This window comes from Epinephelus lanceolatus, chromosome 5 (assembly GCF_041903045.1).
Source record: "Epinephelus lanceolatus isolate andai-2023 chromosome 5, ASM4190304v1, whole genome shotgun sequence".
In the NCBI taxonomy this organism is placed as follows: domain Eukaryota; kingdom Metazoa; phylum Chordata; class Actinopteri; order Perciformes; family Serranidae; genus Epinephelus; species Epinephelus lanceolatus.
In genome coordinates, this window is record NC_135738.1 from 2,420,890 (window position 1) to 2,447,049 (window position 26,160).

Below are 26,160 nucleotides of genomic sequence, written 5' to 3' on the forward strand. Positions count from 1 at the left end.
TTTTGATACCTTAGAACGAGCTGCAGTAAGCAAGCAAATAAGCAATAGTTTCGTGTTTCAAGGAATACTGGAGTTAAAAATCATAAAACTTTAAAAGCCTAGACCCAATTAAATGCCCAGTCTCTTTTACCAGCCTGGTATGGCTGCACATTTTAACAAATAAAGGCCTGTCTCCATTAGAAGCCTGGGATCTCATTTATAAACATTGCATACGCACAAAACGAAGCCTGAAAGAGGCATTCGCCACTTACCACGCAAAAGATGTGATCCATAGAAACAGACTTGATGGGACAAACTTTGACCCATGCTTATGAACATTTTGGAGACGGGAAATTGGCAACACAGATGGTGAGGTGGAAGAGTGATGGTAGAAACTGAAGGTTTTTTTGGCACATGCCATTTTTGGTTGCCAAGCAGTTTTACAGAAGTTCTTGATGAAGATGTATAAAACCGGGTTGTTGGCTCCACACTGAAGCTAATATTAGAGAGCACAGACAGAGCACACCTCTTCGCCCCTCCATGCGCCTACATGGAAAGCCTAAAGGTTCATTCTCACTGCCGTGATACGGAAATGCAGGACGGATTTGCGGAATATTCGCGCAGCGCCTTTCCGCGCTCAAACCATACACACAGGCATGGTACGGACGCGGTGCGGAATTTCGCGCTGTTGTGTTCCAAGTCTGCGCTGCGTGAACAGGTGCAGATGAACATGGACAAGAGTAGTAGCAGCAGCAGCAGCAAGCTAGCAAGCTAACGTTCAACAAGCGTCAACATCAACTTTCTTTAGCACTTACCACTCTCACTGCAGCCACCAAGCTGGACAGTGGACTGCCAGACGTTGTCCTTTAATTCATTGTTCATAAAATCATCCCGTCTGTTATCAAAAAGGACGGGGTGCTGTGAAATGAGGTTTATCAACCTTTCTCCCATACTGTCCTGCCTGACTGGATTTCAGACTCTCCCGGGTCTGCGCGACTATAAACAAACAGTTTCATTGGCCCAGCTGTGTAGTTCCGCCGGCGAATTCCGCTGGGGGTCAAAGTCTGGGCGGAAACTTTTTTCACAGTACGAAAGTTCCGCCCCAGTGTGCAAACTTCCATAAGAACCCATGAAATCAACTTTTATATTTTTCCGTGTGAATAATCCGCACGGATATTCGCCCTCAGTGAGAATGGACTTTAAGGCAGAGGAAGCACACCTCTCTGCCCCTCCATGCACCTACATGGAAAGCCTAAGCCAGAGGAAGCGCACCTCTCTGCCCCTCCATGCGCCTACATGGAAAGCCTAAGGCAGAGGAAGCACACCTCTCCGCTCCTCCATGCGCCTACATGGAAAGCCTAAGACAGAGGAAACACATCTCTCTGCCCCTCCATGCGCCTACATGGAAACCCTAAGACAGAGGAAGCACACCTCTCTGCCCTTCCATGCACCTATAGGGAAAGCCTAAGGCAGAGGAAGCACATCTCCCTGCCCCTCCATGTGCCTACAGGGAAAGCCTAAGACAGAGGAAACACACCTCTCTGCCCTTCCATGTGCCTATAGGGAAAGCCTAAGGCAGGGAGAACAGTAGCAAAGTCCCCCCTGCTTGAGATCAGCTGATGTAGCTGGATGTGAGCTGAGCTTGACATCGTGTCCTGCCTGAACTAACACATTGCTCAATTAAACATAAAGCTGCAGTCAACAGTTGCCTTGCTTAGCGACTGGAAACAGGGGAATTAGTTCGCTTGGCTCTGTCCTGCATGACACAATCCACCTACCAGCACCTCTAAAGCAAATTAACACACTATATTTCGTTGTTTCGTCCTTACGAAAACCAAACCATAAGAATAACAAGTTGGGTGCTTGTCCCCACTGTATTTCCACTTCCTGTGCCAAGCTTTTTTTCCCCGATTGTGTGATACCTCTTCTTTCATAGACAATCTTTGACTAGAAATACAAAGCAACATGTGTTCAACTCACACTCAACCAGAGAGCTGGAACACAGACACATTTAAAGATGTCAGGCCTCACAGTGAAAATATCAGAGGCAATATAAATAAGGCTTTTATCAGTACTAACAAACAATACATGCAGGCACTCCATCCCATAATTTAAACACCAACAACACAATTTCACAAACCTGGAAACAGTCAGATCTGCAGACTTTTAAACAACAGTTCAGGAAGCACAATTTATGGACAAACTAAACATAAAACAAATATCAAAGAGGACATTTTGGGAAGGTGGAAACTGATTTATTAAGAATAAGACTGATGATACTTCCTTTGCCTACTCTTTGAAACCGTCCAAACGATGCTCAATTTGCTGCATTTCCTTTTTATTTATTTATTTGCTGTCATTGTAAAGACACATGTAAAGGAGGGAAATGTTCACACATGCGTATGAATGTAACATTGATATATGATTCAAAAATAAAGATTTATAACATATCAATGTCTGAGTGTGAGCAGCCTGTGTATGTACATGTTTCTTTTTCTTATTATTTTCTAGAACGTACAAACATCCTAGGGTTAGAAATTAAAGTATAAAAATGGAAATCATGTATATAAATTCCAAAATATTACCCATGAATATTAATGAGAGTAAATAAAACCGTTCAGCCTCCAAATTACAGCCTCCAACTTTACGATCAAGTTGAATCGACACTTCTCTGAAACAGTTTCAAAAACTTCAGTAAATTGCTTTGTTGCTGCACTAACATGAGTTTTATTTAGGTGTTTATATTTATACTGTTTATTTAGACAGTTTATGTAAACAGTTTGTGTTTAGAGGCTGTAATTAGACACGGAGGCAGAGAAGCACCTTTCATGGCAGTATGATCCCCCACTGGTTGATGGCAATTTGTAACACCACCGGCAACTAACGTTATATAAAGAGCAAGTAAGCCCATATAGAGCCAGCTGTTTGATTCTGCATGAATTTTAAGTTAAACCATGATGTTTTTTTCTTTTTCATAACAGAGTGCTTTGTTGCCTGAACCCAAGGAAATCAACCTAAAAGCTAAGTATTTAAATAAAAGACATGTAATGAGCATATATTGTACATTTCCTGTAAAAATGGAAGTGTAACAAAAGACAAAATGCATCTAAGTGTACACTGACACACTGCAGGAGAACGTTGAGTTGAGTTGGGATGAAAACATGTTGGTTTTACAGCTCTTGTAAATTCCTAAAAAATGACAAAACATCAAAACAAAGAAACAAAAAATAACAGATCAATTAAAGAAATTATTATCTCTGGCAATCTATAATAAATGTATATACTAACATAAAATCTAACATGATTAAAAGTTAGTATCGTCAGCAAAAGTCAGACAAAATAAGACAGTCGTGGCTGACATGTTAGCAAACAGCTGCCTACATCCACGTCCACCTGATGAATTCAAATCCAATATTCACTCGCCTTTTAGCTCTGTTTTGGTCTCTACCAACTCCTGAAGTAAATATCTGTCTTTATAGCTGCTAAATGTTCAACTTTCTTCACAGTCTCTGGCTGTGTCTGTCTGGTGTTTGGTGTTGGGCAGCTGGTGCACAGTGGGTTTATTAGAACTCGTCTGCTTGAAACATTGAGACTGAACCAGACAGAAAATGTGCTGCAAAACCAAAACTAGGAGCTAAAAGAGGCTAACAAGCTCAGTTGAGCTGCAGAGATGGTGACAAGTCTCTGTGGATTCATCACCATAAGTAACACTTTTCACATTTGACAATAAAGAGTATCAATCCAACAACCACCTCTCTGTGCCACGGCCTGCTTAGAGCACCTTCAGAGGTCCCTGAGCTTCACACTGTGATCCATGCTTGGGCACCAATCATCACGGTGCTGTGGAGTTGAACCCGGGCAGGACCGGCGCCCAGTCAGGATACGTATCCAGGGAAAATAATGGAACACCCCATGTCGCCACAGCCAACAGGGCAGTAAGGACGCCGATCACGTTGACGCCAAGCCCCGCCTTCACCTGCAGCAGCGATCAGACATGGAAGTTATTTCAATATGCATAATTAAATTTAATGCTGAATGTTTGTACATAACAGCAGGTTGTGTTGGAGGAAATTACATCTGCTTTTTGTTAACAAACCTGTTTCTGTGTTTGTACCACAGGACCTACCATGTCCACGATGTTGATGTGTCCGTAGGCGAATACAACAGCGTTGGGCGGGTTGGACACCGGCAGCAGGAAGGAGAAGGATGTGCAGAGGGTGGTGGGGATCAGGACGTACAGCGGGTTGACGTGGATGGCCTCAGCCTGAAGACAGACGGATCACATTAACAAAACCATCTGTCTGATTCTTCAACGCTCAACAATGTCTGTGATCAAAGTAGGAATGTCATTCATCATCTTGGAATTAAAGGTTCGATCAACCATCTTTCTCAAACTTGAGTTCGTCATACATTCTTATTCTGTGACAACTTATTAACATTATGTGAGGTGTTTTTTAAAGTTACACACATTTTTGGACTTTTTATTTAGAAAACAAAAAGGTTCTATCTCCAAAATCAAACTCTAACTTGGTTTTATAGAGTTTAATCTGTGAGCCAATCAGCACTGAGACTAACTCAAAGCCCTTCCCTCCGGTCGCCACTTGTTAGCTTGTCTTGTGCTCTGCATTGCGCACCAGCTGTGTCTGGTGGGAGATAGCTAACAGAGCTCATATTCTCACGGCAGCATTTACAAGAGGACCAGATCAAATGCCTTGTGTGAGAAAGCTGCTCTTGATTGGTCAGAATTTCCATGTGGGAAAAATCCAGGAAGTAAAGCAAACGTTGAAGAAGAGTACACTTGCAAGATAAATGTGACACTTTCTAATGTCACAATGGAGGGACAACTACGCAGGTTGATTTTAGCGCTGCTCATCGTGGACTATATTGCTGTCATTGTTCATTTTAGTCAAACCATACAGTTTGAAAACGAGGCGCGGCTCCAACTAGAAAACAATGTTTTGATGCATTGGGAGAGACCACCTCTTCAAGAAGGTCTCGGTCCGGTTGTTTTGCTGTGTTCACACCTGAGTGTGATTGCTGTGTTCACACCTGCCCAAATGAACCGCACTGAGGGGGCAAACGAACTTGAGTTTGACTGAACTGAACCAAACAGGGCAGGTGTGAGAGCAGCCTCAGTCAATGGAGCACCAGATCAAAAGGAAAGGCCTCTTGTGTTTCATATCATTTAATGTTTTCTTTTCTTTTTTTTCTTAAAAATTAACAAAATTACCGACCTGACATCTCTCATACAGAGAATATGTAGAATCAGGCGTGTTACAGCAGCTGTTTGTAGTCTAACCCAAAGAAAGACTAAACTAGTCCAATGGTCCAATAAGAAAACTAAGATTTGTTCAACAAGAAATATCTTAAAAACATCATAAAAGGCATTAAATTAAACTTTCTCGTGCACGCAGACACTCTGTTACACTAATTTTATGTTTTAAAACAAGTTCTAAGTAAACTGTATTCCTTGAAAATCATTCCTTCTTTTCATGATTTGTGAGATCGAACCTCATAACTCTGAGCATTGGACTCCTCTGTAAAATCTCCATTTATGAAACTGACAAGATTTTGATATTTTACACTTAGAATAACTTTAGGGCATCTGCCATTTCTGTGTATGAAAGAGAGTGGTTCCACAGTATAATTTTTGCTATTTGGAAAAACTCTGAAGCTCAGTATCTCAAAACCGTTCAGAACGCAGACAGAACTTATAATTCTAAGGTGGCGCTTCGTCTGTTTGTCCATCTGACTTTCATGCACGACAGTTTGAACACTGGTCATCATCCCTTCATTCTTCACACCTACTGTAAAAACAAATAAACAAAGAATATGACTATCATGAGAAAATATCCGTCTCAGGGAGGAGGACCCGCAGGACTCTAAAAGTGAAGTATACAATAACAGTAATGTTTTCAACAAACAAGATGAGCCACAGGTCGATACTTTCATCTTTCAGATGACGACGGAGTCATGATATCAGAAAATCATCTGTTGGTAACTGACGGCATTTAAAAGTATTAAAAAACAAAAACACAGAGAACGTACCAGAGGAGAGAGGATGGGGAGGAAGATCGTAATGGTGGCGGCGTTACTGGCCACCTCTGTTACCGTGGTGACGATGAGGCAGGCGACCGTGATCGTGGCCAACACTGGCAGATCACCCAGAGGTGTCAGCAGCTCGGCCACCCACAGAGACAGGCCTGACTCCTGCAGACGCACACACACATCATGACGTTATGGCTGGTTGAAGCAGACTAAAGGGTCAGTTCACCCAAATTACAAATAGCCATCTTTCTGTTAGTGCCCCTTTCATATCTGCAGTTTATCCCAGAAATGTTCAGGAACATTTCCTGCATGAGGTCATGTGTGAATCGGAGCAGGAATCGATATTCAGGGAAATCTTTACTGCTTATTTTCAACGTCAAGACCTAAAAAAATCAGGAAAATGACAGTACGGCTGTGCTGCTGTTGAGGCAGTGTCGGCAGATACTCCATCAGGGGCAAAAAACCTCGTCAGGACATCCCTAGTTTTCACTGCGGCTACTATCAACCAGAAATAAATCTAACTTTTTTACCTTCAGACTGTTTGCCCTTCTTAACAGTCGCCATGATGAGCTATAAACTGGCTGCTGGCTGTAGCTTCATGACAGTGTGACTGGTCTCCTGATCGAACTCTCAGCAAAATGTCAACTTATTCCTTTGTTGCAGTAAAAGTGATGCCTCCTTTTGAAACACATTTTTTCTCCTTTCTTAGTGAAATCTGTGCAAAATCCAGAATCAGATTACATCTCCAAGTTTTTAATGATGAACTACTGTGAATGTATGAAGTGTATGTTTGACACTGAGAGACACAGCTTACCTTTGTGCCTTCAGCGAGTGCAAAGCCTCCGCCGACCAGCAGGGCCACTTTCCACGGCATGGAGGCCTGAAACTCCTTCCAGGAGATCATGGCCTCTGGATGAAGAGAGAGGAGAGAATACATCCTGTTCACATGTTTAAAGACGGATAAAAGTTGTCTCTCCACAGACTGAACCCTGGTTATCAGCTGGCACAGTCACCAACAGTTATAACATGCTCAGAGGGTAAAATCAGACGTGACACACAGCTGCAGTTGAGTAAAAAAGAATTTAAAGTAAATTACAAGTACCTCAAAACATTATTTTTGTGAAGTACTTGAGAAAATGTACTTAGTTACATTGCACGTCTGGATGTGGATGCTTCACTAACCTACCAATCACAGATCATCGGTAACGTCTTGTGTATGTACCGTATTTCTTGGAGGGTCCGTAGGCAGGTATGATGAAGAAGAGGAGGCCCAGCAGCAGAGCCACAGTGGCGTCAGTGATGTAACCTGAGTGACTGAGTGAGACGAGGACAGAAAACATAAAGTCAACAACCAAGAACATGTCGGTCCATATAAACACTTTCTGGCTTCCCTACTCGACCCTTTCAGGTCCTGAAGGTGTGACTATTTAAAATAAAAATACAAATTTTTGTATTTCCTAAAACAGCTGCTCAGTAAACAACAGGAGGACATAGTACATTTGTTAGGGACTATATCCAGCGGCGGATTGATCCACATTTGGTGGCAGCAGCACGGTGTGAACAAACCACAGATAAATAAAAGAGTAAAGTGACTCACTGAGGGAAGAGAGACGTCCAGCCCGGCATGAAACCTGGAGACCTGGTCAACCACAACAACACCATCAGCAGGAAAATCACCCCGGTGACCATCTCCTGAGAACTGAATGGATAAATGAATGAATGAATGAATGACAGGGTGGATAAAAAGATGGCTGGATGGATCGATATCTAAATTAGAGAATCAGTGTAAGAAGATGATGATGGATGAATAACTGAAAAGGAATTAACAGACAAATGAACAAATTAATGAATTAATAAGCATACAATTGAATGAATAAATGAATGAATGACTGGATGATTGAATTAACATAGAAATTAATTATTGAACACACAACTGAATGAATGCATAAATAAATTGATAGATGGATTTATAAATAAATGAATACATAAATGGACATACGACAGTGTGAATACATTAATGGATGAAAGAATATACAGTATAACTAAATAAATGAATGAATGAATGAATGACTAAATGGATGGGTGGATGAATGCATGAATGGACATATAAATGAATGAATGAATGAATAAATCAGTGAATAAACATATAACTGAATAAATGATTACCGTAACATGATAGGCCAAACACATGACTGAATGAATGAGTGAACACAATTGTAATAAGTATTGAATTAACAAATGAACAAATTGAATTAACAACAAACATGTCATTGTATAAATGACTAAATGAACATGACAGATTGAATAAATGAATGAATGCCTGAATATGTTACTGACCAATACAATGATTTAATGTATAAGTGAATGAATAATGAATTTATGATTCACTGACTGCTAGAATGAATGAATGTATGAGTGAATGACTGAATGACTGAATGAATGAACATATAACTGAATAAATGCATAAATTAATCAACATGATTGCAATAAAAAAAGTGAATGAATGAATGTAAGTGACTGACAGAATGTATGAATGTATGAATAACTGTTCAAATATATAACTGAAAATATCAATGAATAAGTGAACATATAAATGACTGAGAGAAGGTATGAATGGATGTATGAGTGAATAAACATATACCTGGAGAAATGACTCAATGAACATATGACAGCATTAATTAATAGATGAATGAACATATAAATGTAAGAGTGAATAAATAAACATATAACTGATTGACTTGAGGGGTGAATACATGAATGAACACACCAGTTAATGTGTGAATGTGAACATATAACACAATATAAATGATATAACTGAATAAATCAATTAATGAGTAAGTGAATAGACATAGAGATGAATAAATGAATGAATTCATAAATTACTTAACATAGGATTGAAGAGGTAAATGAATGAACAGATGAATTTATTCATGAATGACTTAATCAACGTAAATGAATATATATACATAAAATATATAAAACATAAGTAAAAGGTGGATGGATGAATTAATGTATGAGTGAATTAACATTTAATTGATTAATAAGTAAATGAGAACATAACTGACTGGCAATAAATGTATGAGTGAATAAGGAACATTTACATTAACTAATAACTGATTGAACTTACAACTGAATAACTGGATAACTGAATGAATGAATGAATGAATGAATGAATGAATAGATAAATTAATGGAAAAATTAATAGATAGGAATTGACTAACTGACTGACTGACTGACTGACTGATTGACTGAATGAATGAATGAATGAATGAATGAATGAATGAATGATCACCTCATGGGTCCCAGCGTCCTGTATTCTTCTTCTATGACTTCTCTTGCTGCTTTCTCTTTGTCACACTGCTCTCCTCCACGTCTCCACAGGAACCTGAAACTGTGTGTGTGTGTTTGTGTGTGTGTGTGTGTGTATGTTGAGTGCACACAGACATATTATATTGTTGATAGGTAACATTAAATCAGATGATTGACTATGATTGGTTAAAGCACACTCAGAGAACACGGTGCTGACTGAGTAATGAATGAATGAGTGAGCCTGAGCGAAGGTCGGCAGCGCTCACAATTAACCTGTCTGACACCATCACATGGCTGATACTAACATTAGCATTACGCTCACACCTCTCAGCCTCAGGTTGTATTAAAATGAAAGCAGGTTTCATGGAGTTCTGAGATGACATCAAATGTTTATTAAATCCAAACTGAATTATTCACATATTCAGCGTCTTTGATTCACTCATGTAAGGTTTACAGTTTGTTCTTTAAAGTTGAAGCAATGTTAAAATTGAATTCTGATAAGAAATCAGAAATGTAATGTACTTTTTTAATTATTATCATTATTATTAGTGTTACTCAATCAATCAAACTTTATGTATATAGCGCCTTTAAAACAAGTAAAAATTACAGAATTTTAATAAAACAAAATAGAATTTAAAAAAACAGCAACCAACAATGAAAGTTTGACAAAAACAAAAAAGAGGAAAAAAAGGAATAAATTAATAAATAATAATATTGATGAAAAAAATAAGTATAAACACATAATGAAACTTTAAAATTGTGAAACACTACATAAAAACCAGACTAAATAAATGGGTTTGGAGTTGATGTATAACGATATCAATAATTTGTAGCTCCTCTCAGATCCTCTAGAAGGTCGTTGCAGCAGCTCAGAACAACAGCTGAAAGCAGCATCGCCTAATGTTTCTGTTCTGCCTTGTGAAGAGATGAACTGCAGTCTGGTGCATGGCCATGTACTGTCTTATGAACTGATGTTGAGACTTTAAAACAGGTGTAATGTGTGAATTAAGTGTAGCTGATTTATTGTATTCCTCCGTAGACCAGAAAGGAGAGCGCTACATTAGTCCAGCCTGCTGGTTATAAAAGTGTGCATTAGCGTCTCTGTGTCGCTCACAGAGAGAAATATTATTGTCCTCGGTGTGTATACACTTCACCACCCTTTATCAAGGAGGAGGTAAGCATTCAATGTCTGCCATTAAACATATTAACTATTTTCTTCGTTGTTCTTCACTGAGCTTGCTCTCTGTGCTCACTCCATCTCAAAACTACAGTCACTGGCTACATTGATATGCACAAATATTCTGGTTTTTGCACTTATTCTGAAAAAGACAATATTCCTACTCAGCTGTTTACATGTGTAATGAAAATAATCATCACACTAATGCTCCTGTTTACATGCAGCTGTGCACACTCTGATTAACGTGCCCTTACAGTACATGTCATTTATCACATCTAAATATGATAAAGTGGAACAGCTGGAGCACCTTGTCATTTTGTTTCGTACCATCAATTTCTTTCCATTTTTAAAGGTTTTTTCAAAGTGGACTTGTTTAACCGCACCAACACTGCCTCCCTTTTTCATTCCTTGAACCGCCTTGTGGAAAAGGTCGGCGTTCCAATATTTGCACATATTCAAAAACCTGTTGATATCAAAGTCTTCTACAATGTTTAAAAGCTGGTGTGTTTCTTCTTGGGATCAGAAATGTGGACATTTCTTTTGGGCATAGATTTCTTTACCAGCCTTGCAAACTGCTGGTGTGTTGGTTTGTGTGCAACGTATCTGTGACGACGCACAGAGCACTGAATATATGCCCAACTAATGCTATTAAAAGTAAACAATACTGGCATTTCACACATCTAAATCAGAAAATGACACATACGGAAAAAGGCCTAATCTGAAATATCCAAATGGAATATGTTGTTTACACGACGCATATCAAATTCAGAATATTATCATATTCAAATAACAGTGGAATATTAGTGTGCATGTAAATGTAGCCTTTGTTTAAAGTTTAAAAGTTAAAAGTAAGTTTAAAGGGATAGTGCACCCAAAAATGAAAATTCAGCCATTATCTGAAGTTTTAGAGTCCTCACATCACTTGCAGAGATCCAAGGGGAGAGGAGGTAGCAACACAACTCCACCTAATGGAGGCTGACGGCGCCCCAGATTCAAACGTCCAAAAACACATAATTGAAACCACAAAATATCTCCATACTGCTCGTCCGTAGTGATCCAAGTGTCCTGAAGCCCCGACATAAAAAGTTGTTTGGAAAAACCTCATTTGAACTCTGTTTTTAGCCTCATTATAGCCTGTAGCTCTAATGTCGGGGCTTCAGGACACTTGGATCACTACGGACGAGCAGTATGGAGATATTTTGTGCTTTCAATTATGTGTTTTTGGACGTTTGAATCTGGGGCGCCGTCAGCCTCCATTAGGTGGAGTTGTGTTGATTCCTCCTCTCCCCTTGGATCTCCGCAAGTGATGTGAGGACTCTAAAACTTCACCTGAGCCTCCCTCGGCATATGGGTGAGTAGATAATGGCTGAATTTACATTTTTGGGTGCACTATGCCTTTAAAGTTGATAAGAAGACATTTACGAAGGACTAAAGCCCCGATCACACAGAAAGCATTCTGCAGGTTGCAAAACATGAGGCGCACCACACTGCCTTTTTTTTTTTTTTAAATTGAATGCCGCTAGTAAAAAAGAAATGCTTGCTTGTTTGTTGGGCAAAGGGAAACCTAAAAGATGCTAAAAAAGAGGCTGGATCATGGGGAGTACCACCAGTTGGTCCAGGAGCTTCTCCTCCATCATGGACGTTTACAGGCATATTTAGGATGACTCAGGGGCAGTTTGACAACCTGCTGTCTATCAGGCCGTATAGCTCTGGGTATCCAACAACCGCTACCACCAGTTTCTCCTCCATTGTTTACCAACTGTAAACTTGTTGTCGTGACCACCACAGAAGGCCCGCCTCTCAAATCATCTGATTGGACAATGGGAGAAGTTGAAGAGTTGAAGTTTTTCCAACTCCAGGAGTTCAAAGTTCTTCAGCAGAAACGCCACACATGAGGTGTGTAGCAACACAAAAAGCTTCATTCTCATAAAAAACAATTACTAAAAACCACCTCCAGCTGCTGAAACACTTTCTGTGTGATCGGGGCATACATTAATGAAAAAAAAGTTAAAAAAATTAAAATTGTTTATTTTAATATTTGGCTTAAAGGACCATCTCTTTGGAACAACCTCCTCCACTACATTCTACATCTACATTATCAGTACTCAAAAAACATCTGAAATAGACTCTGATTTACAGGATTCATGCACTTCATTGGTTTCTTTGTAACACATCTCAACTCACATTTGTACATTTTTCTATCAGTTTTGTTTTGCTGCTTTGTCCTAAACTTGGATCATTTCTGCAATCTTTGTCTTTTTATCTTTATGTGTGATTATTGCTGTTTAATAGGCGAGGCATCTTCATTTTGCATTTTTGTCTTCTAACCTCTCCTGCACAGCTTTTTTCTTCCCTTTACTATCTTCTCTACACACACGTGTGTGCAAATAAAAAAGACAAAAAGTCTGAGCGCAGCTCAGCCACAGTGTGTTAGGATCACATGATATGTCATCTCTGCTTGTGACTTTCCTCAACATGTGCAAAAAGATAAATGATGGAAGCAAACAGTTCATTACATACTGACCTTGGACCGCACGCTATCTTCACAACAATCAAACACAGAAATGTGATGAATGTAATAGCTGTCATAAAGAATCGACGGACAGGAGACAAAAGGAAAAACAACACAGGGTGAAGCTGATAATGTGGAGATGAATACAAAGAACAGAGGCACAGACGGAAGGTAAAGAGCTGGTAAAGCACCAGACAGACTCAGATGAGCTGAAGTAAAGGCAGATGTAGGAGGTGATTGGCCGAGCAGATGATGACACTCACTCTGAGCCGATGAAAAGCCAGTACAGCCAGATCCATGTCAGCAGCAGCATGATGACACTGATGGGCAGGCACAACAGCAGCCAGTTCCCAAAGTTAATGCAGTCACAGTTTGGGTAAATCCTGGATTTAAAGACAGTGTTTGAGGTGGATTTAATTGCATTTCTTAATGCACACAGAAGCTTTGAATTCTTCTGGCTGCTTCTTCTTTAATTTTCCAGCAGACTGAACTAAACAAACATTCTTCACATGAGAGAAAGTTAAATTTCAGTTTTATATTTAGCCAATACCAACTCTGACACAGAGTTTTATTCATTCTGTATGTTTCCTGTTTCTGTCATTCCCTTCCCTTTTTATTCTCTCAGCCTCACACACTCAGCATGTGAGGTGCACCACTCACTGGTTGAGGTACTCGGAGAAGATGAGGTTTGGCGAGGTGCCGGGCAGCGTGGCGATGCCTCCGATGTTGGAGGAGTAGGCGACACTGATGCACATGGCTTTACACACCATCAGGTCCTGTTTACTCCTGCTGGGAACTGCAGGCTCAGGCACAGCAACCTGCAAGGCAACACCAAGGGAGAAATTACCCAACATGAGAACAGTGGTACTATTTTCGTGACTTGTAGTGATAGTTGTATCATTAGTAGTAACTGTGGCATTAGATGGAGAAAGAAAATAAGATTGGTTAGCAGTATTTAGCAGCATCATAACAGGGCTGCCGACTATAATAACATTTCACTGATAGGAGTCGTCGTGGTGTCAGTGGTGAGGGCAGTGGTACAACATTAACAGCAGTGTTATTATTAGTATAATATTTGCGGTAGTAACAGAAGTAGCAGTGGTGGATTCAGGCTGTCTGTGTTGCAGGGGCAGAAAAAGCATCAGCTGCATTTGTTGGTGCATCAGTGTGCAGAAAGTGTTGTAGCATGTGGCACTCAGTGGCAGCTGCTGGTCTTTCAAACAGGGGAAGCTCACTTTAAGTTTACATCATAAACCTTGTCATATGGTAGCGAGGCAGTAACTTATAAAAGGAACATTTAATTGAAGCCGTTTTCAACCACAATCGTGCCATGGAACCACAGCAACATACACCTCAAAGATTTTCAGCAGGGTTTAAACACCTGAGCTGTACAAATGGTGAAAATTAGCGATACGGAAATAAGGAACTCTGGACGGCACTCTGTCAGAAGACTTCACTCGCAAATATCTGCATGGGGCTGAGCTTGAAATGCAAAGCGCTGTCAATCACAAAGGGGTTCAGCCTTTTAGACAATTCCTCCAATCATCATGCAGACACTGAGCGTCCTCTCCCGCCTACCGCTCCATTAGGTCCCAGAGAAGCTGAGCCTCCCTGGAAGTGACGAGTTTGTGGCATTTATCCAATGACCATCTCGCTATGCTGCATGAAAAAAACCTGCTCAGCGCTGTCTCATAGGAATGCTTGGAGGTTCCGCGTCCACCGTGCTGATATGAGAATGTATGACAGGGAGGTCGCGTTTGAAAACTGGTGATAAACAGCTGACATTTGAACATCATAGTCGTGATGTTAAACGCATCCTAGCGCACGTTTAATGCAATTGAAATTCTTATTTTAATGTAAATTCAATAGTGCATATGTGACCATTTCTTCCATGAAATTTTATGGGAAAGTTCAGCCTCCCTTGTCACAGAGCAATTGCCCCTGGTGGCACTGTGTCATGTTTTGCAACAAATTCTCATCTAACTCATCAAATACCACTGATGTGATGCGCTAGCTACCCTCCTGCATCAGTCTGGTAGTTCAGGGACGGCTTGTCAATTTTTGCCTTTTACATGCATTGTGTCTTTTCAAAATAAACTTCCATTTTCACAGGAAATGTAAAGTTTCTGCTCTTTAAATGCATACAAGTTTTTTTTTCCCCAAACAAACTTACAACGTAGCTAACACACTTTGTTTTTAGGTTTACTTCCTCAGGGTTAGGAAACAAAAGCACGTGGTTGTGTGCTCAAATGTGCTCATTGCTAAGCTGTCTCGGTTTAATTTTTCCCTCAGTGCTTTAAAATGGTTTAAATCCTACCTGGAAGGCAGAACACAATCCGTCAGAATTAAGGGTAAACTATCACCTTATCTAAAAAACGAAGTGGGGGTACTCCAGGGATCAATTCTGGGTCCTCTACTGTTTAGTCTGTATATTAGTGATTTGTCTTCTGTCTGTACCGGTTCTGAAATTCAAATGTATGCAGACGATACAGTAATCTACAGTCAGGTCCATAATTATTTGGACAATGATACAGTTGTCGTCATTTTGGCTCTGCACACCACCACAATGGGTTTTAAATGAAACAATGAATACCTGCTTAAAGTGCAGACTCTCAGCTTTCATTTAAGGCTTTTTTCAAAAATGTAGTATGAACCGTGTAGGAATGACAACCATTTCTTCACACAGTCCCCCGACTTTAAGGGCTCATAAGTATTTGGACAAACTAACATAATCATCAATTAAACAGTCAGTTTTAATACTTGGTTGCGAATCCTTTACAGTCAATGACTGCCTGAAGTGTTGGACACATAGGCATCATCAGATGCTGGGTTTCTTCCCTGGTGATGCTCTGCCAGCCCTTTACTGCAGCCGTCTGCACTTCCTGCTTGTGTTTTGGGTGTTTTGCCCTCAGTTTTGGCTTCAGCAAGAGAAACGCATGCTCAGTTGGATTCAGGTCAGATGATATGACTTGGCCATTGCACAACATTCCACTTCTTTGCCTTAAAAATGTCTTTGGTTGCTTTTGCAGTATGCTTCAGGTCAATGTCCAACTGCACTGTGAAGCATCGTCCAATGAGTTTTGAAGCATTTGGTTGAATCTGAGCAGATAATGGTGCCCCAAACACTTCAGCTTTCATCCTGTTGCTCTTGTCAGCAGTCACATCATCAATAAATACAAGAGAACCAGTTCCACTGGCAGCCATACATGGCCATGACATAACAGTACCTCCACCATGCTTCACTGATGAGGTGGTGTGCTTTGGATCATGAGCAGTTCCTTCCCTTCTTCCTTCTCTTGTCTTCCCATCATTCTGGTAGTTGATCTTTGTTTTATCTGTCCATATTATGCTGTTCCACAACTGTACAGGCTTTTTAGATGGTTTTTGACAAACTCTAATCTGGCCTTCCATTTTTAAGGCTAACCAATGGTTTGCATCTTGTGATAAGCCCTCTGTATTTATTCTAGTGAAGTCTTGTCTTGCTTACAAGAGCAGCAGGATGAAAGCTGAAGTGTTTGGGGCACCATTATCTGCTCAGATTCAACCAAATGCTTCAAAACTCATTGGACGATGCTTCACAGTGCAGTTGGACAATGACCTGAAGCATATTGCAAAAGCAACCAAAGACATTTTTAAGGCAAAGAAGTGGAATGTTCTGCAATGGCCAAGTCATATCATCTGACCTGAATCCAACTGAGCATGCGTTTCTCTTGCTGAAGCCAAAACTGAGGGCAAAACACCCAAAACACAAGCAGGAAGTGCAGACGGCTGCAGTAAAGGGCTGGCAGAGCATCACCAGGGAAGAAACCCAGCATCTGATGATGCCTATGTGTCCAACACTTCAGGCAGTCATTGACTGTAAAGGATTCACAACCAAGTATTAAAACTGACTGTTTAATTGATGATTATGTTAGTTTGTCCAAATACTTATGAGCCCTTAAAGTCGGGGGGCTGTGTGAAGAAATGGTTGTAATTCCTACATGGTTCATACTACATTTTTGAAAAAAGCCTTAAATGAAAGCTGAGAGTCTGCACTTTAAGCAGGTATTCATTGTTTCATTTAAAACCCATTGTGGTGGTGTACAGAGCCAAAATGACGACAACTGTATCATTGTCCAAATAATTATGGACCTGATTGTATGTACATGGTAAAAACAAAGAAGATGTGGCAAAAAAACTTTCAACAACTATGGTGCAGGTATCTAAATGGCTCCACAATTCCTGTCTTCACCTTAATGTTAAAAAAACTGTTTGCATGTTTTTCACAAAGAAAACATCTAATACACCTGACCCAAATGTGTATGTTGCAGGTGAGAGGCTTCAAGTGGTGACAGAATTCAAATATCTGGGAATTATTCTCGACTCAAACCTCACATTCAAAAAACGGGTAAAGAAAGTCACACAAACAATCAAACACAACCTGGCCAACTTCAGATACATCAGAAATTGTTTAAACTTGGAAACCGCAAAATTATACTTCAATGCAGTGATAATGCCCCTCTTAACATACTGCCTCACCAGCTGGACCCAGACCTGCAAAACAACATTAAAACCAATTCAATCTGTGTATAAGCAAGCCCTAAAAGTCCTGGACAAGAAATCCTTTCATTATCATCACTGCAGTATCCTGGACAAGCATGTCCTTTTAAGCTGGGATAACACTGTAAAATTTCACAACATAAATCTAGTTTTCAAAATTCTCCATGGTTTGGCTCCACCACCACTTGCCGACTTTTTAACATTGAGCAGCAGACTGACCAGATCGGCCTCAACAACTACCCTCATCGTACCACTGAGAAAAAGTTCCTTCAGCCAGTCAGCCTTCTCAGTGCGAGCTGCCCAGTTCTGGAACTCATTACCACCACACATTCGCAATATTGAAACACACAAAGCCTTCAAACACACTCTAAAAATATGGTTAAAAGATAATCAGGCCTGCGATCACAATCAGTAGTCCATACTAATCCTATAATTCTGTCTACCTGCTTGCGTGCCTCTCTGCCTCCATATTGCCTGCTTGACTGCCTATCTGCTTGTCTGTTTCGCTTGCTGACATGTTGCTTAAATGTGCATTGCATTTTGTTTTGTATTGTTCTGTATTGTTTGTTCCTGGTGTCCTGCCAATATGCTGCACGCCACTATGTTTGTCTGTTTGCCTGATGTAGCCTACCTGCCGGCCGAAGCTTATTTTCCTGTCTTTTAATGTGCTTGATGTGCTTTCCATTGTGATTATGTGCCACTTCTTGTCTTTTATTGTGTGTCTTATGCTTTCTATTCTGATCCATGTGCTTTTATACGCGCTGTGCTGTATATTTTACTGTTATTACGCAATGTTGATTGTAATGTTTATTTCTTTTAGCTGGCATTTAACACCTCGCCTGGGGACTGCAGTTGGAAACTAGCTACTCAGCTAAAACTGGCACATTTACAGAAATGTTCATTAATGTGCACTGTCCCTGTACAAATAAACAAATAAATGAAATGAAAAAATGGTTAAGTTTAGAATAAACATTAGCTTGAAACAGAGTGATGCAGGATTTTTTGTACACAGACGTGGAAGTTAGCATCACCCTTGTTACCTCATTGAAAATTCAATGGGATTTTCCCAAACAAATGCTTATGATACTAACACTGTTTGCTCTGTGAGATGATCTCCACAAATGAACACCACTTTTATGAGTTTTAAAGCGTAAATGCAATCGGCAGAAGTGAAAAGTTAACATTAGGTTACAAACAAACTACACTGCGGTCACATGACTTCAATATTGCCACCACAAAGAGGCTGTGTGTTGTACCTGATGCCCAAGTCCACTGACAAAGTGGCAGTATTTGACAAGTTTGGTTGCTGCCCACTGCTTTAGAAACAGCTGCTTGGTGCATATCATACAGCCACAAGCTGTGCCTCTGTGTGTTGGTGTCTGATGCTGAGATCCACTGACAAAACTGTGGTATTTGACAAGTTGGTGGCGAGAGCAAGCTGTGTTTTTTCCATTTGAAGGCCACCCTAGAGGGCAATTCATCGTGTTTTCTCCACTGGATGGGTGACCTTTAGGGCACTAGGGATATCCAAGACAGCACTTCTGCTGCTTGTTCTTTGAACGAGGGCATCATGGGGCTCTGAGATTGATTACAAAGTGTGGATCTCTTACTCACCACCTTAACAGAGCTATTCTTGGTAGAATCCCCCCTCTCCTTATCTTCTCTTTTAAACTTGAAACATGGAAATTACAGTCTGCAGGACTTCTTGTGTTTTGTGGTGCCCGAAGTCAGAAGTGAACTGGGAAAGGAAGCTTTTAGGTTCTTTGCACCTGCTGCAGGGAACAATCTGCAGAATGATCTTTAGCTGCAAGACACGTGACGCTGAATGAGTTTGGTGAGGTCTATTTCGCCTGGGCCGTCTGTGTGCAAATATCTGATCATTTTCATATCACTCAAATCTTTGTGCTTTGATGTCAACTGATGAAACTCTGTGTTGCTGCTGCTCTTGGTCAGGTATCTCCTGTAAAAGAGGTCTTCTGTCTCAGTGGGACAAACCTGGTTAGTTAATGACAAAATTAAAAAAATAAAATAAAGTTGCAACAGCAGTAGAAACACACGTAACAGCAGTTTCAGATCCAGCAGTAGTAGTAATAGTAGTGGTTGTTATACAGTCAGTAACAAAAGTAACAGTGGCAATAGCAGCCATACAGTAGCCGTAGTCGTAGCAACAGTAATATTATACACATCTTCAGTGTTTTTCGCACCTGAGCTGCAGCAGGCTGTGACCCTGTCTGCATCTGAACACAAGTGAAGGTCTCTTCAGAAACATCTGTATGCCTCCTGTCACTGAGAGACACAGAAATATAGTATTAATATATACTGGATGTTCTGCAATAACGAGAACTGAGAATACTGCAAACACCCAGAACCCAGAGGGACAGTAAAGGCAACACAACAGGACAGCAGAAGTGATCGATGAGCAGCAGTGCACAGAACGAAAACACAATCCATCACATACCTCATAATTTCTTTCATCTTTTCAAAATGGCAGTCAGTTTCTGCAAAATAACAGACTGTGGTTTATTAATGTGTCTTTGTTCTCATGGCTCCACTGCGTTGCTTCTCTTCATGGCAGTTAACCGAAAATGGTGGAGAATAATGTCTATGTACTCCTGTGCCACCTTTTTTTCCAGAGTGAACAGTCACGATAAGACACAGAATTTTGATGTTTCTCTCACTTTTCAGAACTTTGTGTGACTTTGACTGAATTTTGTTCACTAACGAATGTTGTTTGTCATCAACTTCATGTCCCTCTGCATGTTGGCTTCTTGGACAGACCTCTCATAATTATTTTTAACTGCTATCTTATTTCATTTAATTTGAAATACAAACAAACAAACTGTCAATTAAAGGGATATTGCACCCAAAAATGTAAATTCAGCCATTATCTACTCACCCATATATCGAGGGAGGCTCAGGTGAAGTTTTAGAGTCCTCACATCCCTTGCAGAGATCCAAGGGGAGAGGAGGTAGCAACACAACTCCACCTAATGGAGGCTGACGGCGCCCCAGATTCAAACGTCCAAAAACACATCATTGAAACCACAAAATATCTCCATACTGCTCGTCCGTAGTGATCCAAGTGTCCTGAAGCCCCGACATAAAAAGTTGTTTGGAAAAACCTCATTTGAACTCTGTTTTTAGCCTCATTGTAGTCTGTAGCTCTGACTGCCTCTCTGTGCACCGCGATCACGTGTGCGTGCTTGCGTGCGAGACCAGTGAAAGCACGTGAACACACATGAAGGCAGTGCCCATGTCTCACGGTCTTGCGCAAGTGCACACATGTGAGCGTCTTGCGCAATGAGGCTAAAAACAGAGTTCAAATGAGGTTTTTCCAAACAACTTTTTATGTCGGGGCTTCAGGACACTTGGATCACTACGGACGAGCAGTATGGAGATATTTTGTGGTTTCAATTATGTGTTTTTGGACGTTTGAATCTGGGGCGCCGTCAGCCTCCATTAGGTGGAGTTGTGTTGCTACCTCCTCTCCCCTTGGATCTCTGCAAGTGATGTGAGGACTCTAAAACTTCACCTGAGCCTCCCTCGGCATATGGGTGAGTAGATAATGGCTGAATTATCATTTTTGGGTGCACTATCCCTTTAAGGTGGTGGTCGACAAGCAGCTCCTGTGTTTAGCGAGACAAACTTGTTTTAGCAAATTTTAAAATATATTAAATCTAATATATTATTACTCTTCAACTTCCCAGTGATTTGATTTATTCTTCAGCAGCATACACGATGGATGTCAGAGGTAAGATCTGATGAAGTCGATGTCTGACTGAGTTGACAAAGAGTTACATATTTAGTCATTTCACAGGAGCTGTAGTGAGGAGCCATTTTATTTTTCAGAGATGCTAAGAGTTCTCTTAATGCTGATCAAAATGTTAGTTTTTATACCAAAATTCTCATTTAGTTTTGTTTTAGAAGGGTTACGGAGTTTACATGTCATGGTTGAGACACACCTGATAGCAATATTATTAAATGAATTTATCAGTATTTAAAAAGCTGACCAGTACTTGAGCAGCATTCCCACCTTTTTGGAAACAAGCAAGTGAGACAGGAGCCTTCAGGATATACCTGACTCTTTTTTTAAATTATGTTTTGGGAGAAGTCAGACTAAGTTGGCAAAAATCTTGGACACATCTTTAAAGGGCCAACATTTTCACAAAAATATATTTTAAAACAAAGTTGATTATACTGTAGAAGCAAATTTTTACACCAGTGTTATTATGATTATGATGTTAGTATGCACTGTTAGTTTAAGTTTTTGAGGGCTCTTAACACATTTTTTTAATTGTTTAAACTTATGAATTCTTATCTGTTAAGGCTGTTCTCTGGCACAGGGCGAGTTTGGAAGTAAAAAAAAAAGTAAAAGCTGAATCAAATCATAAAATCATATTTTTTTTTGGTAGGACAGGATTTGTCCCAACTCTCAAGAATGGGTGCATGAGTTGTTTAGGAGTCGAAAAGGTTGAGGTAAAATTACCGTTTTTGTCACTGGAGTCTGACTTTGAACAGAGCAAATATAGGTTTGACTTTTCACTCAGCTCCTCATCAGCAAGGGCTGTCTTAATAAATGAGAGTTGGATTATAATGCACAAGTTGTGTGAGAGTTTGTAACCATGTTTTTTGATTTAGTTTTGCTGTTGTTAAACTTGTTTTTTTTACTCCGATTTATCAAGAGTCATCTCTGTTTTTGGGTTCTTCATCCCTCTTGTCCATTGTTTGTCTTCTCTAGTTGGTAAAAATGCAGGTTTAAATGTTGGTGATCCATTAATAAATATTTACTGGATATTTTCCAGAAGGTAAGTGGTAATAGAGGAGATAATGCACTAATAGTGGTGGCATATATAATCTCAGGGTGTGTGTCGATACACATTCCTCTGTTAACAAAAAAAAACAAAAAAAAAAAAAAAAAAGAATAAAATGCAAATTCAGGCACCGTCCAGCTGCAGGTTGGGGTTGTCTTCACCGGCACACCCTCCATCCTTGGCCTTCAGGAGCTGCTGGAGAACAGCCTCCACAATGGGCATCACCATGGTAACAGCCGAGGTGTTGTGGACCCACATGGAGAGGAATGCACAGCCGGACATGAAGCCCAGCATCAACCTGGAGATGACAGCATGGTGGTCAGAGCAGCAGCATCCACAAACACACCAAATAAAATAAACTGTATCTCCAGTTTTACTCTCTAACCCCACCTGCATCACTGCATCATGCATTAACACACACTGGAGAGCCAGCGAGAGAAGGGTGGCGCTCACCATGCAGGGTTGACTCCCACTGTGGTGACGAGCCTCAGGGCGATTCTGCGGTGGAGACCCCACTTCTCGATGGACGTGGCGAGGCAGATGACACCCACCAGCAAGAAGTGGAAGTCTTTAAAGTACTCCTTCGCCACCTGGAGGAGAAACACAGAGAGAAATACTTTACAGGAAATAAGGGCTGAAAAACAGAATACATTTTAGCCCAGTTTCTTTTGTTTATTTGTGAAATAATCAACATTAAAGAAGAAAATGCTGAATAAATAAATAAACAAATTATAAGCATGAGCACACTCTGGTAAACATTTAATATTTTCATAATTATTTCAAACCTAGCAAGAATGATTCATTATTTGATATCTTTATTATTACTTTAATTTTTTTTTTCTGATTTAACAGCGCTTGGACAAAACCTACTGTATCACTATGAATCTTTTTCTCTCATTATCAAAGTTATTTTAACGGAGCACAGAAATGAATTACATATTTGGCGCGATAACTTGAGAAAAAACAGGTGTGCTGACAAGTGGGGTATTTACAGTATAAAATATTTTGGCTTCCGCTGTAGTTTCCAGATGTTTGTGAGCAACATCCAGGCTGTAGGTTAATGTTTCATTTCTTCATTAGTTTAATAACAAAGCAACTCATTCATTGTTTTTAAGTTAAAGGATAGTTCGGCCTGCTAACAGACAGATAGACTCACGTCTGAAGACTTCATGATGCCAAACATGGGGAAGAGGATGGCGGGGAGCATGGCGGTCATGGACAGAGGAATCGCCTCTGTCACCCAGTACGTCGCCATCAGCAGCAACACAAAGGCACATTCTGACTCCTACAGGGACAAAACACACACAAACACACACTGTTGCTTTATTTATAATTGCATTCAATTTTTCATTACAATGATCTCAGACACAGAGTTAAGTCACTGAGTGGTTGGAGGTGTTATGAGGGAGCTGATGATGATGTCTGTTACAACATCACTGGCACGGCCATATCAACTGCACCTCCTCTACCGCTCCTCTGTACCGAGGCATCCCCCAGGGTTCTGTGCTTGGTCCTCTCCTTTTCATCCTCTACATCCTCCCGCTTGGTAACATCATCCGCTGATATGGCCTCCATTTCCACTGCTATGCAAATGACGTCCAGATCTACATCGCCACCAAATCCATCACTACAGCAATCAGCTCCACACTTGAAAATGGCCTCACTGAAATAAAATCCTGGATGCAAACTAACTTTCTACAACTCAGCTGTGACAAATCAGACATGATCCTAATCGGCCCCAGTTCCCTTACTAAAACCATCCATGATTTCAGCCTTAATGTTACAAATTCTACACACTTCTCCACATCTATGCAACCTTGGAGTCACTTTCGACAGCAACCTTTCATTTGAACCGCACATTAGTCATATCACCAAAACCGCTTTTGTTTGCGTCCAGTAAGATTCTAAAGCCAAACCCTGTTCTTTTTTCCTAAACCTAACCATGTGCTTTTGTTGTTGAAGGAAAAAAAGTTGATTAGTTGTACCGACCCAGTGCTTTTATTTTGAAACGTTAAATTTCCAGTGAAAACGGAAGTGTGTGTTGAAAGAAGACAATGCATGTAACATGTAGAACCTTTGATTTCCCATAAATTTGCTAAATCTTGGAAAGCACCATTCAACCAGGTGACTCTTTTTCAATACACTGATCTGACAGAACAGAGGACTGAGGAGAGGAGCTATCTATCTATCTATCTATCTATCTATCTATCTATCTATCTATGTGTGGACAAGTAAATTATTCCACAACCAAACGCACACCTCAAAGGAGCTGACAGAGCACATTTCAGTGGAGTAAGTCACTGTATAATTTAATGTGTCAAATAAATGATTGATTCCCGGATACCATCTAAGCACTGAACTGTCCTCGTATGCTCTACGTCTTGTGAATGTCGTTTGTATTTTAAATTGTGAGCCGCAGCCACCTTGTTGTTCAAGACAAATTTCCTCTCTGAGGACAATAAAGTTATTCTGATTCTGATTCTAATTCTGATTGATTACAATTAATTTCATCGTGAGTGGTTTTTGATGGATGCCGTCACTGACACCAGGAGAGCAGTGCGGTAACGTGACACGCCCAGTATGAGAGTGTGTGCGTCACTACGCATGAAAGTTTGACTCCTTACGTAGAGGAGTGTTCTGGAGATGATAAAATGGAAAAGACACGGCCAGCAGGGCCAAGAAGGCAGATGACCTTTAGGTAATTTCTTTGTCACCTAAGGCTGTTTTGGTTCTGCTTTTATTGCCATGTTTGTGTTTTGTTTGGGCGACAGGAGATTACATGCAATGCATCCTAATGGAGGCTCTGCAATCAGAACTCTGTTAATGCTTAAAAAATCTCTGGAGTTCTGCAGAGTTGGAGAGAGCTCTCTGTGGGTTACTGATCTGAGCCACACCTTATTTAAAAACATTAATTAGTGCAGCTTTACTGTTACCAAATAAATGACTACTGCTAACTTACTACTACTGTAGCAGCAAAGTTCTTTCATGACTTCAGTTCAGTTTACTTTGATTCATAAACTTCAAAGCTTTAAATTTATTGCTCTTTGCTCTAGTCTGGTTGGCGGCGTGTAAAGAAGACTCACCTTTGTCCCGATGACAAGAGGAAGAGGAAGCAGCAGCAGTGGCGTCACGATAATCAGGGCGACGCTGCGGTAGTTCCACAATCCTCTTCTCAACCTCCTCAGCATTCTCCTGCAGGTTCCTGATCCTGCGGTCATTAAGCTCAAAGACTTTAATAATTGACCTGTTGTCGAGCCGACAGAGACACAGTGTCAGGTTGGTCTGATTCCCAGACTCCTGAGTGCCCCTGAGAGAGGTCGAGGTCACAGAGTTTTCTTGAGCAAGATACCAAACCTGCTCAGTAATCACTGGTTATCGCTGTAGCAACACAACAGAGAGATGATAATGTGACACAGCCATTAATTTATGACACTTTAAAAGTGTTCCTTCAAAGTTAGAAAAATGAGTTGTTAACATTTTTATGTTGTTGATACCTAATAAAGGATGAGACAAATAAAAGTAGCCTAGATGTGGCAAACTGAGGATGGTCATAAAAAAAACCCACTGAAACTTGTGTACATTCTTCTAATGACAAAAGGACCAGAAGACACAAAGGCTGCTGTCAGCCCTAGAGTGGTCTCCTCTGGTCTGAATCAGGGACTCATGTTGTTCCAAAGTTGTATAATTGCCTAGAGTTGGTTCGTGTTCTCACGGCAGCATTTACAAGAGGACCAGATCAAATGCCTTGTGTGAGAAAGCTGCTCTTGATTGGTCAGAATTTCCAT

General features: G+C 40.4%; 1 protein-coding gene across 1 annotated transcript; it reads right to left on the minus strand.

The window, feature by feature from the left end:
* Positions 1–2,274: 2,274 nt before the first annotated feature.
* On the minus strand, positions 2,275–25,850 carry slc13a1 (solute carrier family 13 member 1). Its single transcript, XM_033634430.2, has 15 exons — positions 25,459–25,850; positions 23,532–23,660; positions 22,829–22,965; positions 22,507–22,673; positions 20,023–20,062; positions 19,769–19,850; positions 13,686–13,843; positions 13,289–13,408; positions 9,320–9,418; positions 7,625–7,726; positions 7,250–7,341; positions 6,842–6,936; positions 6,028–6,189; positions 4,106–4,243; positions 2,275–3,955 (listed from the first exon to the last, which is right to left on the minus strand). Exons 1-15 carry the CDS (start codon positions 25,591–25,593, stop codon positions 3,812–3,814), a joined length of 1,800 nt encoding a protein of 599 aa, XP_033490321.1. The 5' UTR covers positions 25,594–25,850; the 3' UTR covers positions 2,275–3,811.
* Between the last annotated feature and the right edge of the window lie 310 nt (positions 25,851–26,160).